This window comes from Ornithodoros turicata, chromosome 1 (assembly GCF_037126465.1).
Source record: "Ornithodoros turicata isolate Travis chromosome 1, ASM3712646v1, whole genome shotgun sequence".
Classification (NCBI taxonomy): Eukaryota; Metazoa; Arthropoda; class Arachnida; order Ixodida; family Argasidae; genus Ornithodoros; species Ornithodoros turicata.
Genome location: NC_088201.1, coordinates 135835851 through 135853722, shown reverse-complemented (window position 1 = coordinate 135853722; position 17872 = coordinate 135835851). Strand labels below are relative to the sequence as shown.

The 17872-nt window shown below is 45.8% G+C and overlaps 1 protein-coding gene and 1 long non-coding RNA gene across 2 annotated transcripts in view; one reads left to right on the top strand and one right to left on the bottom strand.

Annotated features, from left to right (window-relative positions):
- Positions 1 to 17872, bottom strand: part of LOC135369441 (uncharacterized) — a 61037-nt gene that overhangs the window by 36216 nt on the left and 6949 nt on the right. Inside the window, exons 3-4 of the mRNA XM_064603033.1 lie at positions 16017 to 16218; positions 15241 to 15350 (exon numbers count right to left, since the gene is read on the bottom strand). Of these exons, the coding sequence (XP_064459103.1) occupies positions 15241 to 15350; positions 16017 to 16218 (312 nt within the window). The remainder of the gene's footprint in view (positions 1 to 15240; positions 15351 to 16016; positions 16219 to 17872) is intronic.
- LOC135369433 (uncharacterized) lies at positions 11195 to 11807 on the top strand. The gene is made up of 3 exons (XR_010415093.1): positions 11195 to 11531; positions 11598 to 11662; positions 11728 to 11807. It is a non-coding gene; the product is annotated as an uncharacterized LOC135369433 (long non-coding RNA).

The window sequence follows — 17872 nt, the reverse complement described above, 5'->3', positions numbered from 1 at the left end:
CTTCGTATCAAAAGTTATAAAATTCGTGATAAAATATTGGAGTACAACTTTTCATTCGTGCTTCATTTCTTCAAACGGTTTATTGTTGTTGTCTTTGCTACCTCTCTACTGCGATGGCACGGAGTCGGTGCGAGAGGAAAGAGCGAATGAGTTCGCCGAAATCATCCGCTGGCCGAATATGATCCACATGTATTGCCATTTGGTTTCACCGTATGACACGAAACGAATGTCGTCCGCTGTGAACGACGTATTGGCCGTGTGCCAAGGGTATTAGACTACATTTCGCAGCAGGAATAGTAGGGAGGACTATGTTACCTTGTCGATTGCTGAACTCGGAGCGAGCCGTTGCGGTAGCACGCTGTCAATAGATGTTTTCAGCAGACATCAGGTGTCTACGTTAGAGACCTACACGACACGGTCAGTCTGAGCAATATGATAAGCTACCGGACACGATTCTTTTGCTTTATTGATGTTATAATGTACAACAACAATAGTTGGGCTAGTTGGTAATACTGATGCATCTTAAGGCGCAACACACACGGAGAAGAGGGAGACACACACCCGCGCCACTCGCAACTCAATTTTATAGCAAAAGGCACATAGACAGGAACAAAAAGAAGAAAAAGAAAACCATCCAGAAAAACAACCTCCCGCCCTCTACCAGCAACATCGAACAAGTTCACACTACACAGCGATAAGCGGCTGCCACCCGCTATCATCGAGATACTTTATCTCCCGCACTGACAACGTCACGGAAGGCTGGCTCACACACCTTTCACCCGACTTACTTATCATGTATGCCTCAATAATCTCTCGCGTCAGCGCATTGCGCGACAGTGCCAAGAAAGCAGTCCTCCGAAAGTTTGGTGTACACACACATCTATTACAATGTACAGCGAGGTGTCCGCGCGAAGTGCCACTCAGTGATGCCACGTGCTCCATCAGCCTAACATTGGCACACCTTCCAGATTGCCCTATATAAACTCTGCCACATGAGAGAGGGATCCGATACACTACTCCTACTCTACAAGGAATAAACCCTTTCACATGATTGACACCACACACAGGCCTCCGTTCCTGGCCATTCACCTTGGCCGACAAGCTCTTGGTGCGGAAAAAAGCACTCGAACACCGTACCGGTCACCAAGCTTCTTCAGGTTATGGGAGACCACATGAATGTACGGCATAACCATGTACCTCCCTCGCCGCCCCTCGTCAGCCTGCATCTCTCCGGGACTACCCTTCCACTCCCTCAACAAAGTCACACAGACACTTCTAAGAACCCACTGGGGATACCCAGCCTCCCGGATCCGCTCAGACTGGTGATTGTACGCCCCCACAACCTTATGACAACACGACTTCTGCAAAGCCGCACCCAGGCACGACTTCACAATGCCACGCTTCACAATCTTAGAGTGTGCCGAGTCATAGGGTGGAAGTGCCTTCCTAGACCTCGGGCCGTAGCACCGACACAGAAGCTCCCTCTGGGCACTCAAACTAAGATCTAAAAATCTCAGTACCCCCTCAACGGCAACCTCGCATGTAAGCCTAAGGCCAGAACCCCCACCGTGGAAAGCATCCGTAATGCGCCGAGCAGACTCTAAATCAACATCTATCCCATCAGAAGCCTCTAGCGACAGCACTTACAAATAGTCGCCCAGTGTTGCCTAGCTTGGGGGTTAGGTCTGCTTTGAGGTATGTGGACCATGTACCATGTGCATTGCCTTTGTCTGGGTCTCGTAGACATTTCTTTAGTTGAGTGTCTGCATTCGTGTGCGTGTTCTTTCTTTAGTTCATGTAATTTTGGTATTTTGCATCACCGTGCAAATTATGTACCAAGTACCACGCATCCACACTTTGGTTCAATTCAAATGTACGTGTCATCAGCAGAGGTGCCGGGGAAGGGGATATGTTCCGCAAGTGAGGGCATTGTTGTCAGCCGGGGCAACGATCACTGCCCCGTGCACATGTACCGTGCGTCGCAGCAACCAGGGATTCCCTCCCGCACCCCTAACACTCGCACCTCCTGAAAAAAAAAAAAAAAAAAAAAATTCAACACCGGCCCAATACGGCCATCGCACCAGGGAGGCCAAAAAGGCCACAAAAGCAGCAGCATAGCTGTCATCCCCCCCCCACCTAACCCCCCTCCCACCGAGATAAAGATCCTGGGAATATATCTGGCAGAAACACTAATGACTTGTGAAACGGTTCGTCTTGCCGAGGTCTAACTGCTATGTGTGTACAACGAAAAACAATCGCATCGTAAACTATTGAGGAAATCAGGAAATAGTGCGCCGAAGTGTGAATTTCTGACAATTTTCTGAGTGGGAATTTCCGTTTTGGGGCACTGCAAAAGATGGCTGAAATTTCGGCTGCCAAATGTTTAACCCCCCCCCCCTTATTGTGCACCCCAACAATCTAAGTTTTACGCAGTTGGTGCAGTGGTACAGGGATACGTTGTGTATACATTTTTGGGCGGGAAAGATTGACCATCGTGAAAAGCACACGAATCCTTGCCGTTCTCGCTGAATTTTGTGTTTTATCAGCCATTCCCGAAACCAGCGACAGGTATTAATACATGCAGAGTATCTGGAATTTTCCATGAGTTACCTAAACCAGTCCTATGCATCAAATTACACAATGTGGAGAACGTCTCCTCATTTACCTGATAACAACATGACCTCATAACATCTTACTACATGGTATACGTATGGTATACGTACATGTACTCGCGTCGTATGCCATGCATATCTCGCAGTGTGCTATGTACGTGTCACGAACATCTTACTAGAGGTAACGGAATGTGACTTGCTGTTCAGACAGAAAGTTGCATCCGGTATTGGAACACTCCGTGTCTTATGTACCCTCGTCGTACAAGCCATACACGGGAATACCCCCCCCCCCCCCTTCTCGCGTCGACACCACAAGCTGTCGATTGCAGTGCGTGAACACCTATACAGAAAATTGACGCTTCAAGGTTATTCGACAGGTAATGTAATATGGGTGTGCGATCAGTTGGGCTAGAAATCATCGCACGAAGGGAACACACACACACACACACAAAAGGAAAGAAAACGCGTACCAGCAGAAATGACTTTTCCTGCTAGCTGGAGTGAGCTTGTTTGTTAGAGTACAGTTTTTCAAAACGATGGTGGAGTTTTGACACAGCAGCACTGAGTGCCGGCTCCATGTTGAGTAGTGACCTGTACTTTGTTTTCATCGACGACACTAGGGAGATGGGAAGTTCGCAAAGTATTTGATGACAAAGGAAAAGAGAGCCTTCTTTACATTAATGCTCAGGAGCAGGTACTCTCCTACCAAAACCGTCCAAATTTTGGAAAGTGGCTCCAGCAGAATCAGCAGCCCCAAACCCGAGTCACTTGACGAACACTGCTGATTCTGCGGCGACCCTCCTTGGGTTGGGGGTCACTATGTGTTAGAATGTGAGGTGCCCTTGTACGCTAGCATTCCATGCCGAGACTGGGAGGTGACCCAGGTTCGAATCCGAGCACCTGCTGCGCTGTCTGCGTGTTTTTTCCTTGTTTTCCTCATGCGCTTTAAGACAAATATCGGCACAGTTCGCTGTGAAGTCGGTCCAGGACGCACTATTCCCTCCCACCCTCCGAGCAACATGCCGTCACACTGGCAAGCAGACCGCCGAGTTAGTGGACGTATTTCTGCCCCCAACTACAACGGAGCCGCTCCGTTTGTTGCCGACCTTGTGCAGTCACGTGGGATAGTAAACGGGGAAACGAGCCGATGGAGGGAGCGACGTCCGCGTAAAAAGCGAGGCAAGCCTTGTAATTGCGTTGAGTACGTACAGATCTTTGGGTTACGTGCAGAATTCAGTAGTGCTATCGGAATCACAAGATAAACGTTGTCATGTGAAACGTGAATCATAACTTATGTATGAGATTACCTGCAACACCGCCGACACGACACTCTTAAAAATGAATTTCACCGCATAGTACGCTCCTAGCCAAATGATATCGTTATCTGCCCTGACCTGTTGAAAACGGGAGGCGTACGCCTTTTCTGTGACAAGTACACTCTTAAAAATGAACTTCACCACATAGCACGCTCCTAGCCAACCATCATCCCGAATGACACCGTTCTCGCCCCTGATTTGTTGAAAACGGGGGGAGGAGCCTATTTTGTGCCGTGCATAATGCGCACAAAATAGGCTCCTCCTCCCGTTTTCAACAAATCAGGGGCGAGAACGTTGTCAATCGGGATGATGGTTGGCTAGGAGCGTGCTATGTGGTGAAGTTCATTTTTAAGAGTGTATGAACAACATAGGTGTCACAAAAAAGGCGTACGCCTCCCGTTTTCAAGAAATCAGGGCAGATAACGATATCATTCGAGATGATGGTTGGCTAGGAGCATGCTATGCGCTGAAGTTCATTTGTAAGAGTGCATGCTTTACTTCGCGCTGTTGGCAGGTGTCATGATACACGCCGAGCGCCACTGCTTGGTTCTTTTTTCTTTTCCTTTTCTTCTATGTCAAGGAAAGTTTGTATTCGTTACAAATGAAGCCGTTCCAAATACGATATAGACCTTTTTTCTTTAGAATTTCGAGCATCAATAATGTTTTCCGAGTATACCCGCACCTTCACGCTTTCCAGCTGGGGAATATTACGTAGTACGCTGTAATTTTTGTTTTACTGTAGCCTTTATTTTGTCGTATCTACCACCAACTTTAGCGACGAAGCAAGTAGTGCACAAACAGGCTGCATGGGCTACAACAAGTAGTGGGTTTCCGAAACTTCCTTCGTTCAGCTCTTACATGGAGTCTTATTTTTGAAAATAGAGATGGATAAGCAGCTGTTATGATATGACTCTGAAGAGCAGCCACATTATCGCTGATGTTCTTGCCACTGGTACGAGTACACGACCTAAGGGGTTTCGAGCAGGGGGAATAGAGAGGCAAGAAAACGTCGGGTCGCTTATCGTGAAGCGATAATAAGTGTAGATGTTGCATCTGTTATTCCAGCATTCTTTGAATTAATGTATATTGTGTCACATACATTGCGGTGTAGGAGATATCGTAACCGTATATTTGATGAGGCAGTCGTCAGTAAAGTACGGTACTTGTGGTAAAGCACTGTGCGATCCTATACATTTACCGGCTGACCAGTGCCCGAAGCGACGAAGCTTTACCTGTGCCTCAGTCAACCGTCGAAAACCTAGCTGTTTGGCCGCACACCACTTCCCTACTTATGATCCCGGCCCGATACGATGGGATAGAACATGGATCACAAACCGTGACCCCAAGTCAGGTCTGAGAATCCTTGCACTGTGAACGAATCCACCTTGCGCTCTAACTTGTGAGTCACAGAAATGTTGAACTGTGTTAAAATGGTGTGAGAAAATGTAATCTCCAGATATCTGTTGCTGATTTCTCATGTTGAAACCGAGCTGTCTCAGTCATCCTGTAAGACCCCGTAATGGCCTTCGAAATACAATTCTGCCATACTTGTGCTCGGAAGCCGTCCTTATATATGATAACCGATCTGAAACGCAAGGAAACAAGCACGGCTAGATTGCAAGGGATAGCCATTGTGCTACGTGTCACCAAATCTACCCGTACTTTACAATCAGTGGTTTACTGAGACATCCTCCAACCCCTGAAACACCCAAGCGTATGGCGACAGGTTGTGGGTTCGATTCCAGCCGTGGACGCTATCAACCTGGTGGCAGGGTACAAGTTGCTCAGAAACGCTTGTTCGCTGACGTTAAATACGTTATAGAAGCCTCAGCCCAGTCAACACAACATTGCAAGTTCAACGCTGAAAACACGTTGAAAATCAACCATGTGAATGCAGGATCAACGTCGACAACTAACGTTGATTCAACCTGGCTAATGTCACAGCCAGAAACGGGTTAAATTAACAGCGACCAGAACGCATATTCCACGTCACTGAAACGTGATTTACGCGTTCATTTAACATATACTAATGTTGAAAAAGTGGAATTATTAACAGCAAACTGACAACGTATAATTAACGTGCGATGAAAACGCTAATTAACCGTAATTACATTTTAATTATTATTGAATACATGTTATTTCTCGATGCTTTTATTTAACAAATAAGCATGATATCCTCAAAATACTCAAAAATAATGACACAAAAATATGCTTGCCGTCAGTTTTATTCTTCTTACATTTTAGTAGCACTGATACATTTTTCCATACTCTCTTCTCGTGAACAATAAGGACAGTTAACTGACCGTTTTAATTGTTGAAAGGCACTGGAACATCGCGGGAAGCCACGTCGTTTCGGCATCCAGGCTGTCTTCTTCCTTTGCGACTACGCCTGCATAAAAGTGAACACCAACAACGCAAAAAATAAATTCGAGCAGCTAAGGGAAAACTTACGTTACATCTGTGAACAGGCTCGCCCTTTGCTCAATATCTGCCTTTCATTCACGCATCGCCTTCTGTCCTGAAATACAACTGACAATAATTACCACACGAACAAATTTGAAACGGCCAACAACGCTGAAAAACAGTTCAGGAGAACACGATGTAATAGTGCGCTATTTCCACACACTACAAATGTAAACACAACTATGAACTTAAATTCGACGTACACATACCTCCGCTTTCTACGAATCACTCATAAAACGCACACACTGGACTTGCAGGCAGCGACGATAATCTCTGAGTCAGCTTCCTGGTAGTAGAGAGAGCCCGTCGTAACCGTCATGGCCAACTCGTATATCCCAGCAGTGTGAGCGAAATCTGTGCTTGCCGATATCACAGTCACCAGCACAACCCGGTTCGAAACCAAAACAAGCCACGGAACAAGAAAGAAGGAGCCGCAAAAGCGAAATAAACTTGAAACGCCAACATCAGTTAATGGCGGTTACGATCTGAGGAGAATGGCGTCTGGTGCGGCTTCCCCGATCCTCGCTTGAATTGGATCGTGGATGGGATTGGATTGGATAATGCAGTTGCTTTACGTATGATAAATCAACGTGATTTCTGCGTGTACACTTTGCATGTGAAATCCTGAAGTAAAACATGTGCAGGAACAACGTTGTTCATTCTACATTTTCGGTTACGTTAAGTTCCAGCGTAAGTATCAACGCTGTCATTACGTGCTCCGTTCCACTGTTGGTATATGAGTGTTGAATCAGCGTTGAATTCCTGTATTACAATTCGCATGTTGAAATTTTACGTAAAATCTGCGTGAAATTCATGTTCGCAATTCACGTTTCACATTGTTCAACAATATTCAACGTGGATTTTACATTCTGTGAACCATGTGTGTTGACTGGGAGGTGGGCAACATTAATCCACGGACCGACCACTGTCGCGTCCCTCCTGATCATAGTTGTCTCGCTGCGTAAAACAACATATTATCAATCACAAGAGAGGGAGAGAGAGAGAGACAACATCATGCAGCGAGCAACGACCTTGTACTGCGCAAGAACTCGTGATGCCGTGATAAGCTATCCACCGGCACTGTTCGGTTTCTTAACCGGAGCGGGGCGACCCTCTGAATTTCACCGGGAGGGATGTGATTCGAAACAGAAGAGTACCTTGGAGCCGCATAAAATAATCCCGTAAGGCGCGTACTGAGAGTCAGCGTATCCACGTAAACAATCTTACGTCACCCGGCGCCATTTCCGCGATCAAGCGCTCAGGTGCCCGGGTGACGCGCCGGCACCGGTGGCGCTCAGCGGAAACAACATGGCTTCCCTGCTCGAGTGCGGAGCTCAGTGACGCTTCTCTGAAGCGAAGCTTATTTAGTGACTCACTCACTAAGTCCGTTTTTTGGGCAAGCTAGTTACATGTTCCAGGCCCGGGAGTCATTTGTATTTTTTAAGGGAACTGAAGAGCAAGAATTAACCAAGGCATAATTACAGAACTGTCCAGCGAGATAAGTAGTGTTCTTGAAGGGCCTCTCTCAGCCAGCGGGCTGGTAAGGTAGCCAACGAAGGAAACAACACTAACGAGTTCATGTGGGGTAGTTATTCGCTACTGAAGAAACGCAGCCAGCTACAAGGGACGACAGACTTCACGCAACAACTGCTTTAAGCAGTTGTTGCATGAAGTCTGTCCCTTGTTTCGTTTCCCTTGTGTCCCTTGCCCCCTTGAAGACGTCGCTTGTTTCTGGCTGCGTTTTTTCTGTAGCGAAGGCAACTGGTTACTGACCATCGCTCTTCAGAGATTTTACGTCACGGGACAGCCAAAGGGGAGTCAAACTTACACTGTTTCAAAAGTGACTGAAAACGGAGCGCAAGAGATATATATGAACGGTATTGTAGAGACAGGATAACCTTGTGGATTCATTAACGCTACGTTCCCTCTTACGTTCAAATGTAGAATTCTAATGGGGCAACTGCATAGCATCTGCGGTTGCGAGGCGTGTCATTCCTTGTACGCAATTTCTCCTTTACCAGCAGGAGTTGAGACTCCTGTCGACCAGCCATGACATGTACCACGAACCCACCTCAGTACCCTCGTGAAAGTAGCCTACATTAGGTGATCACTCGAGGGACACGCTCAAATACCAAGTTTTATTTGAGGGTGGTGTTGGAACACGTCAGTCCACGAAGTGCCATTTCCATGTGGAAGTCTTCCACTCGGGGAAAATAGTGCGACCTATACTATTCCTGCCGACCATCCCCACCTGAGCAGAATGAACAACAAAGAAGTAGTCCCATTCCCAGTGAATGTGTGGACCGTGCTTGACTTTGCCGCGATATGGGGAACAAACCGTTTCCATATATGCGTCGTGTGGCAAAGTAGGAAGAGAATGCACGCTGAAAGAGTGAAAGCGCCTCTCAGGCATTTCTGGCTGCCCAAGCACCGCCAAGACTCATACTAAAACGGCACGTAACCACGAAACCTAAAAAGGATGCAAAAGCAGAGACACGTACTCGGATATGGTTCAATAAGGAAAGTGCCATCAGAGCCCGTCTGTCCGTCATCTTCAGGGACTAACAAGTAGTGATAGACCTCTGTCACTGTTGCTACATATGGACGCCTGACTGTTTGGATCCATCATCAAGGGCGAAAAGAAAAAAAAGAAAAAAAAACAAAAAGGACGACGACACCGTGCCGTCAAGTCTGTGTCGTGTCGTCGTCTTTTTACTTTTCAATCAGTTTTTTAGCTCTTTTAATGGCAAATCCAGTCGGTTACCAACATGCCCAAAGTGCAGTTTTTCCTTACTTTTTACTTGCATTACGCTACCACTCGGACAGTGAAAACTCGCCACACTCGGCATAAGGGAAGTGTACAGCATAATGATTAATCGCGTCGGATTCAGTTGTATAGCGTTGTCCACACTGGACGGTAAGTGTTCAATATTCTGGTGCACGGCTTTTTATTCTCCACTTTCACTGTGGTTGTCGCTCCTGCACGACTTCTTGCTTTGCTGCTTCGTTACTCATCTGAGGAAAGTTGTTTGCCCTGACTTCGACATGGCACCTGACATTCGAACATGTCAGGTGCCATGTCGAACACCACTTCGACATGGCACAACGGTTACTGCACGGTAACATCTCATTACGGCCGACAGTCTCATTACGGCTGAAAATCTTTTTAATCCCCAAGTGTCTCATTACGACCGAAATCTCATTACGGCCGAAGGTAGTCTCACTTCGCCGAACACGTTTCATCACGGCCAAAAAGAAAAAAGAAGCATCCTGCACCATATTAGCAATCGTTGTGTTGTACAGTGCTGGACAAAAATTTACGGAACATGCTCCGGCACATTCATCCGTAAGAGTGACACGCTAGCAGCGAATCCAGCAGAGTTCATGTAAGGTGCGAGTCGTGAGATGCGCGATATGCAGGTGTTCATTGTCCTGTAGGAGGAGGACTCCTTTGGTGATGAGGCCCAGCCGCTTTTGCTTCAGCGCCTTATGCACATCCCTGAGAACCTGGTAGTAATATGCACTATTCATGGCAGTACCACTGGGCATAAAATCAACATGAACAATGCCAGCATTGTCCGAGAAAACCGTGACCATGATCTTGCCTGCAGACGAGGTGCTTCGGAAGTTCTTGGGAGCTGGCGAGCCCGGGTGCTTCGACTGTTTTGATGCGCGTTTAGACTCAGGAGTGAAATGGTGCACCCACGTTTCATCGCACGTGATGATCCGATCAAGGAACGGTTGTCCTTCAGTGTCGAAACGGTACCTTAGCTCTTGGGAGATTTCCAGTCTTCCCTGCCAGTCAAACACGGACAGCTGCCTCGGGACCCAACGGGCACTAACTTTCCGAAACTGGAGGTGTTCATGAATGACGTTTCTCACAGAAACGTCAGTCTTTCGAGCCATTTCGAGACATCCCAGGCGAAAAAATGAACTGGGAAGTCAACTGGTATCAGTTTGTTCCCAGTTGCCTCCACCTGCTCATGAAATGGAACCAAGTGGGATCAAAGTGGCGGCAACTGGAAACTAAAGTGGTACCAGTTCAAGCTGGGCTGGTGGCAACTGGAAAGTGAAGTGGTACCAGTTCAAGCTGGGCTGGTGGCAACTGGACATGAACTGGTACCAGTTCAATCTGGGCAGGTGGCAACTGGAAAGTGAAGTGGTACCAGTTCAAACTGGGCTGGTGGCAACTGGACATGGACTGGTACCAGTTCAAACTGGGCTGGAGGCAACTGGACATGACCTGGTACCAGTTCAAGGTGGGGGTGGCAACTGGAAAGTGAAGTGGTGCCAGTTCAAGCTCGACCAGCTGACATGTTTGGGAGAAGTTTCGGTTTGGGTTCCGGGATAGGTTTGTAATAACATATATGAAGATTACGAAAGAAAGGTTGGGGGGACGATCGGAAAGCAACTTTATAGTAAAAAAATCACATTTCTATTTTTTTGAAGGTGCGCTAATGTTAACAAAAGCTAATTTGGAATTATTATGTTTGCATATTTTGCGCGTTCCTGCTCCCCTGATGAATGACGCGTTTGAACAAGGTGTAACGGTCGCTTGCTGCTTCCAGATGCAGCGTTCGCGCTTGTCTACCGTGTTTTGACTTTTCGCGTTCGTCTCACCATGCCCCAAGTGACATTTTTGCTCTTAATGTTATTAGCGTGACATGCGACAATATAAATTACAGTGAGCGTCATCGGCTTCAGTACGACCAGACAGGTGTCATGCGATTACAGCTCTGCTGCAGCTGCGAAGACAGCTTCATCGTGAGTACTATGCTCAAGCGTTTTTTGCTTCCTGCGAACAAAGCAGAAATATAAATAATGGTACCGTCCAGCTGCGCGTAAGGTTTGTCTCCCCAGTGTGTTGCACGAGAACATATGGACGCGTTTCTTTCACGACCAACGCCCGGTTTATGTAAATGCGATGTTAACGTTAACAAAGCAACTTTTTGCACACCACACGCTGTGAAAAGTGTCTCTTGGTTTCTCGTTCTTTTATTCATCATGTGCCGTTAGTCTGCGCGTTCCCGCTTTTAATGCACGTCATTCTCGTATTTCAGATCCTTCACACGGAAAACACGGGTTGCTCTAGAACCCGCATAGCCCACCAGAGTAATCGTGGCGTGGATCGGAAAAGCATGTGAGCCTGTTGTGGAGTAGTTGTGCCTTTCAATTCATGTTTTGGTGATAATATTGTGCTTCACAGAACGACTGCGAAGCAATATGTCGGACTCCACAAGCGCCTCCTGTAACGGGGGATACACAGGAAAGGTGAGTGTCTGCGACATATGTGTGTATAGTGAACTAAATTAATTAGTAATGATAGTCTTCTGCAGCTCTATACGTAGAAAACCAACTGATGACATGACTTCCACGGCTGCCCGGAATGCTTCCTGTTTTCCTCAACCGTTTCTGTTAAGTCAGTGAGAAACTGCATCGTGAAATACAAAATGTCTGTTTCAGAAGCGCACAATAAAATAATTCATGTTTATTTCAGTATCATGCATCTGTGGGTTTCATCATGGAGATCCAAATGAGCTACTGAGTGGCTCAGTTCCGCTTGGAGGAGAAACGTTGCTACTTCGGCTGCGACCAGTTGCAAGCTGGTATTTTGAACTGGGACCAGCTCAAGCTGTGTTATTGAACTGGGACTAGTTCAAGCTGGGACCAGCTGCAAACTGGTTTTCAACTGGTCCCAGTTCAAACTGGGACCAGCTCAAACTGTGTTATTGAACTGGAAACCAGTTCAAGCTGGGACCAGCTGCAAACTCGTTTTGAACTGGTCCCAGTTCAATAACACAGTTTGAACTGGTCCCAGTTGGAAAATTTTTCATCTGGGATGTTATCCGTCGGTCTATGATGATCAGGCGCTCCACATGTTGGATGTTCTCAGGAACTCTGACACTGGGCTCTGAGCCGCCCCGGCCGGGATCGTCCTGCACTGGTGTACGGCCGTCTCGGAACCGTTTGCACCACTCAAACGCTTTGCTGCGGCTAAGTGTATCGTGGCCATACTGAGCCTGAAGTCTTCTGTGAATTTGAGATGACTTTACACCTTCATTCACGAGAAACTTCATGACAATTCGTTGTTCGATGTGCGCGCTCACCTCGTTGTCGGCCATCTTGTCCAGCAAGTGTCTTCTGTTTTGCACAAACCTTGGACCACCACGTGGTGAACGCGGAGGCCTGTCGCGTGTGAAAATGACGAAAAAGAAGTAGCGCAAGCCATTTGTACACTCAGGAGACAGAAAGTCCCGGTTTGACCTGAACACCCCTCGTATGTTCATCTCAGCGCTAATCACGTTTTGCATGGTACAGAAGGAGAGGGATCAATACGCTTCATTTTGTGTCTTGATATCTGGTTGGTTGTTCTGCTACTCATACTTCTGCTCACTATACGCTCACTTCGGAGGGTGTCTATAGCAATGTTGGGTATCTCGTTTCTGGTGCGAGCAAGCAGTTGCGGTTTACGATGTGTCTCTCTTTTCCTATCGAGTTTTGGTGCCATAATGTGCAAATTAGCGGACTTTAGCGAGCTCTTTATTTTCCGTCGTTGTCATTCGAGCAGTGCGTGTTGTTCCGGTAGAAATTTAGTTGAATGAATCGTCACAGTCCCAACGTACATCGCGCGTGTTGGCCAAGTCAACCAAGAATTCTGGTGAATGAATTCTGGTTATGCTTTCGAAGACCTTCTAGCTTAGCTGAGTGCTATCCACTCATAGTTGCATTCTCGTACAAGTAATTTGACTGAATCAAAACAGCCGAAGTGGTATATGTGTTAGTAGATTTGCGCCCTTTGAAGTTCGTTGCGCGTTTAGGAACAACACATTTATTCGAAGTTAAGGCTTTAAGATACCGATAATGCATCATGGTACAGCAGCATTTATCATTGTGAGCCATATTTCATTTGTTAAATTTGTCCTCATATTTGTTCAAAAATAAAACCGGAAGTCGATGTACTCGAATTGATCTCATTGCATTGCTTACGGCGAACATCTGCAAATGTTGTGCTTATGTGCCTTCGCGCACCATACTAGCGCAAAAGCATTTATGATTGCAATAAGTATTTCAGGAGCAGGTAATTTAAATACATTGTTATTTATAGCTATTTTTCCGTTCCAGTCAGTTATGTGAGTACCCGAAGGACTCCAAAGAAGAAAAACGACAACAACATGGGTAATAGGACGTTGCTGCCCAGGTAGTCCTGGCCGAAGAGGTGAGCTGTTAAGATTGTAAATGTATCATACGATTCCTGTGTAAAATGAGAAATTGTGAAGTATGCACCAATATTAATTCGTTCACTCCTTTCATAAAAACGAAACGATAGAAGGAAAGTCATGCATGCATGATTTCATGAATTTTAAAGCATCACTGTTCCACATTCACATGTTTCCATTAAGTGAATGAACTAATGCAACTAAATTCATCTCATGGTCATGCTTTATGTTGACTGGAAGTCACATTTTTAAGGCTTGTCATTTTTTAGTCTAGATGAAGATTTATGCTAGCCTTGTATGAAATAACGGACACACATCAACATGTATGCAGCTTCTGCACATTCAAACCAGCCATGTAGAGTCAAATGCCTGTTATTTTTTTAGAAATATTGTAGCCTATTCACGGTTGCTCTTTGCTTCTTGTAGGCCTCTGTAGGCCTCTGTAGGTGTCTAAATGGCGTGAGACTGGAAGATTAGGTTTCTTAGTAACATCCGATCGGTGATTGTTGAATCTAATTCGGAAAGACAGACAGAAACTTCAGACAAAAGCTTCTTTCCGAATTAGATTCAACAATCACCGATCGGATGTTACCAAGAAACCTAATCTTCCAGTCTCACACCATTTCAAACAACCAGAACATTCAATCAACGAAGCCTCAGTTTTTATTCTCCAGTCGAACTTTATCTCCGACCGCTCCCGGGAACAACGGGTATCCTACCTAATTTACAAATTCCGATCGGCCATTAAAGAGGACCCTGGCATGCTGTCAACAATAAGAAGTTTAACAACCTAGATAAGACCCTGTTGCTTTTTCTCGTTTCAGCCGGATCAAGATCCCCACTGACCAACAAGAACGATGACCCCACTTCTGGACCTGACACAAAAGAACTCTGGAATTTTTCCAGCTGACAACCGCCAGGTGGCGGGAATTTTCCCCAACCGACCATGACGTCATTCTCAAACCCCTTATCAGCCTCGTGGCCACATTTAGCTATTTCGTCCGGAAGAAGGCGGAGCTTCGGCCGTAACGTAGACATCCTCCCTAACTTTCATAATTTTTAAGTTTTAATAAACCCTTTTTTGTTACTTCCCCTACTTTCGTCTTCTGTCTCCCATTTATTTCAACTATATATATATATATATATATATATATATATGTGTGTGTGTGTGTGTATATATAATACGGGTCCTAAAGGCGCACTGCATGGCTTACCCTGCTGAATATATATCCATACCTGGCTGCAACAATGCATATCAATGCACGTTACAATATAAAAATTTGACTTTTGGCGTCATGAGACATCTTCGGTAGTATTGAGACTTTGGCCTTAATGGGACACTTGGGGATTAAAGGATTATTGCCGTAATGACACATCGTCCTTAATGGGACTTCGACCGTAATGAGAGACAATCTGACTCCACAACTGCAACGTACTTCCTCATTGATTGTACGTGATTGATCTTGTACGTGTGTAGAAAAGAGTTTGAAGAGACCTAGACATATGTTCTAAGACTATCACAAGACAAATTCTTGTACCGTGCACATAATACATAACCGCATCATACTCTACCGTTTGCATTCGAATACATAAACGTAATCCAACACCTACCCCCAATCCAGTTTTACGTACCTTAAGCTTGAGACTGAGCTGCGAAGTGATATTTCGTACTTTCTGGGCGTTCTTTCCATCGGTTACGACAAATAATACTCTACTGGTCTCCAGTATGTACAGAAGCTCTTCTGGAATAATCAATGAACAGAAATAACGTCAGTAATGTTATCATGACAGTAGAAAATTGATCGATTAAAGACGAAGAACTGCTGTGTTGCTCTGCAGATCCCCTCTTCGGCGATATTTCAATGAGGCTTGTGCAGCGACGTCACGTTTGGTCACGTGGCATTATTATTTCTTTTATCATTTTTGTATTAGTGTGCAGCAAACAGCTCAAGATCTACACGTGTGGGGCGTCACTCAAAACTATAAAACAACTACTAAACTACCGACACAATGAAAATAAAAGGACAATTAAAAAAGAAAAAACGACAATTAAAGAAAAGACAATTAAAATCAAGCACTGCGAGCCGAAAGCAAACACTTAAACATTTTCATTGGCATTGATTTCATGTTCATTTACATTGGAAAACATACTGCCGCACCGGAGTAGGATGGCACGCCGTGAGCTGTTGCGGTATGCGTGCAATTACGACAGGAAATTGCACGCTGCTGCATCATTGGGCTCGCGGTAAGACGCCTGCAACGCATCCCCATGTTTTCCCATGTCACGTGACTCCAAGGCCCTCAGAGGCTGCGCGTGACGTTATCTGCACGAGCCTCATTGCCAGAGGCTATGTGGCAGCTTGTCGGACATATTGCACGAAAACCGTTCATGACACGGCTATACTTACTGTCGGTGAGTGTGGTTTTAGCAAGAACGACAACAGCGCCAGCAGCTAAGGCTCCATACGCGGCTAGCATCGCAGTTACAGTGACGGGCACGTGCAAACAGACACGTTCTCCCTGTTTCACACCCAGTGACTGGTAGCCTACTGCATAACGTTGCATATCACGTAAGAAATCTGGATAATTCAGGTGAACCTTTTCATCAATCTGAAACAAAAGAACTCGTTACGTTAAAATAATCCTGTTTCACTGTGGTCCGAATCTCTCATAAAGCACGCCGCCATCTCGTTCACACAGTGGGTTTAGGCTAGTTTAGAGTCCGACGCAGCAGGGCACAACGACGCGCAGCACACCGCCGCGCATCGCGAGCCGCCGCCAGTGAGTTCATAGTTCGACGGCAGTCGGTGAAGCGCGAAAAAAAAAATCATGGAGACTCCTGGTGGACAGTTTGACAGACGAGACAGGATTTCGAGCGACGTTAAATGTTACCTCATTGCTCCTTTAAGAGCGCAGGAAGGGAACGACTTTCGGCGTCGATGAGCTGCGCTTCCTGGGCAAGTAGAGTGGTTTATCTGGCCAAGAGGTCAGCGGCTTTTCCAATCAGTTACATTCGCTTCAAAGCAGGTGGCACTCCGATACTGAATGGGCCAGAGCCGTATATTAAAAGGGAGTCTGGCCATTGGGAGGAGTCACAAAAAGAGGCTCGACCTGTCAATCACAGTTTCGGTTCTCTGATTGGTTTCCTCTTTATCAAGGGGGTCGCCATGACGCCTTACTGCCACCCAAAATGGCGACGAAAACAAACGCAATGAAGCGGGGATTTCATGACAAAAAATTTTCACAGACTACTCTGATTTCACGCTGCAAATGTACATCCTCATATACGTTTCTCGGAAATCAGTTTCAACTTACGCCCATCCGCCGATACGAACTGAATAATAGAACTGAAAATAATACGTTTTGTCGCTGGTGTTAGGCCTAGTGAACACGGCGATCATAATGAAATCACAACAAAAACGGCAGTGTGCTGTACAATCTTATATTTAATAGCTGGATTTCATGGATATAAACATTCTTGCCTCTTATATTCCAACTATTCATGTAGATTTGTTTAAAAATCATACCGACAGCAGAATGTGTCCCAGCAGGTGGTTCTGCCGGCAGCGGTACGACGACGGAAGCAGACGACAATTCCGACGTGCCTTACGCTCCCTAGGTGGCGCTCATCAAATTTGCACCAACATTCCACTACTTTTGCAGATTGCGAGAGGTATCCATTTCAAATCCATCCAATCCACTTGCCACCCAAAATGGCGCTGCCCATGTTGGATATGGGGACAAATAGTGAGTATAGGTTTTGATTGATAGCGCCCCATATTTCAAGACTTCATTGGTCGGAAAGCTGAAAACGTGGGTGGAGCTTCGGGTATAGGCATGACCCATGAATGGTCAGACTCCCTTTTAATATACGGCTCTGGAATGGGCATTGTTCTTCCTTTGCTCTTGATGCGCTTGGTTTCGGTTTCGGCTCATTTGCACAGCAAACTTTTGAGAAGGATATCTCAAATTACGTGCGCGTTTGTCGAGTATTTAAACGAGATTGACTTCAAAGGATGATTTGCTCCAATTCTGCTATCTCACATTTACAAGAAAGTTTGTGACAAAAGTTAATCAAATAATTTTAAATAATGAGTCATGTAGTAGTCACGCACTTCCCTCCACAGAATGTCTGCCAGTCCGCATAACCAGCCTAACAAACTGCATATATGCTGCTCTCATTGCTTTTTTGTGAAAAACATGAATACTGTTGAATGCAGAAGGAACATCCTGTGCAAGACGTTAAGCAAAGTCTCACACAGAG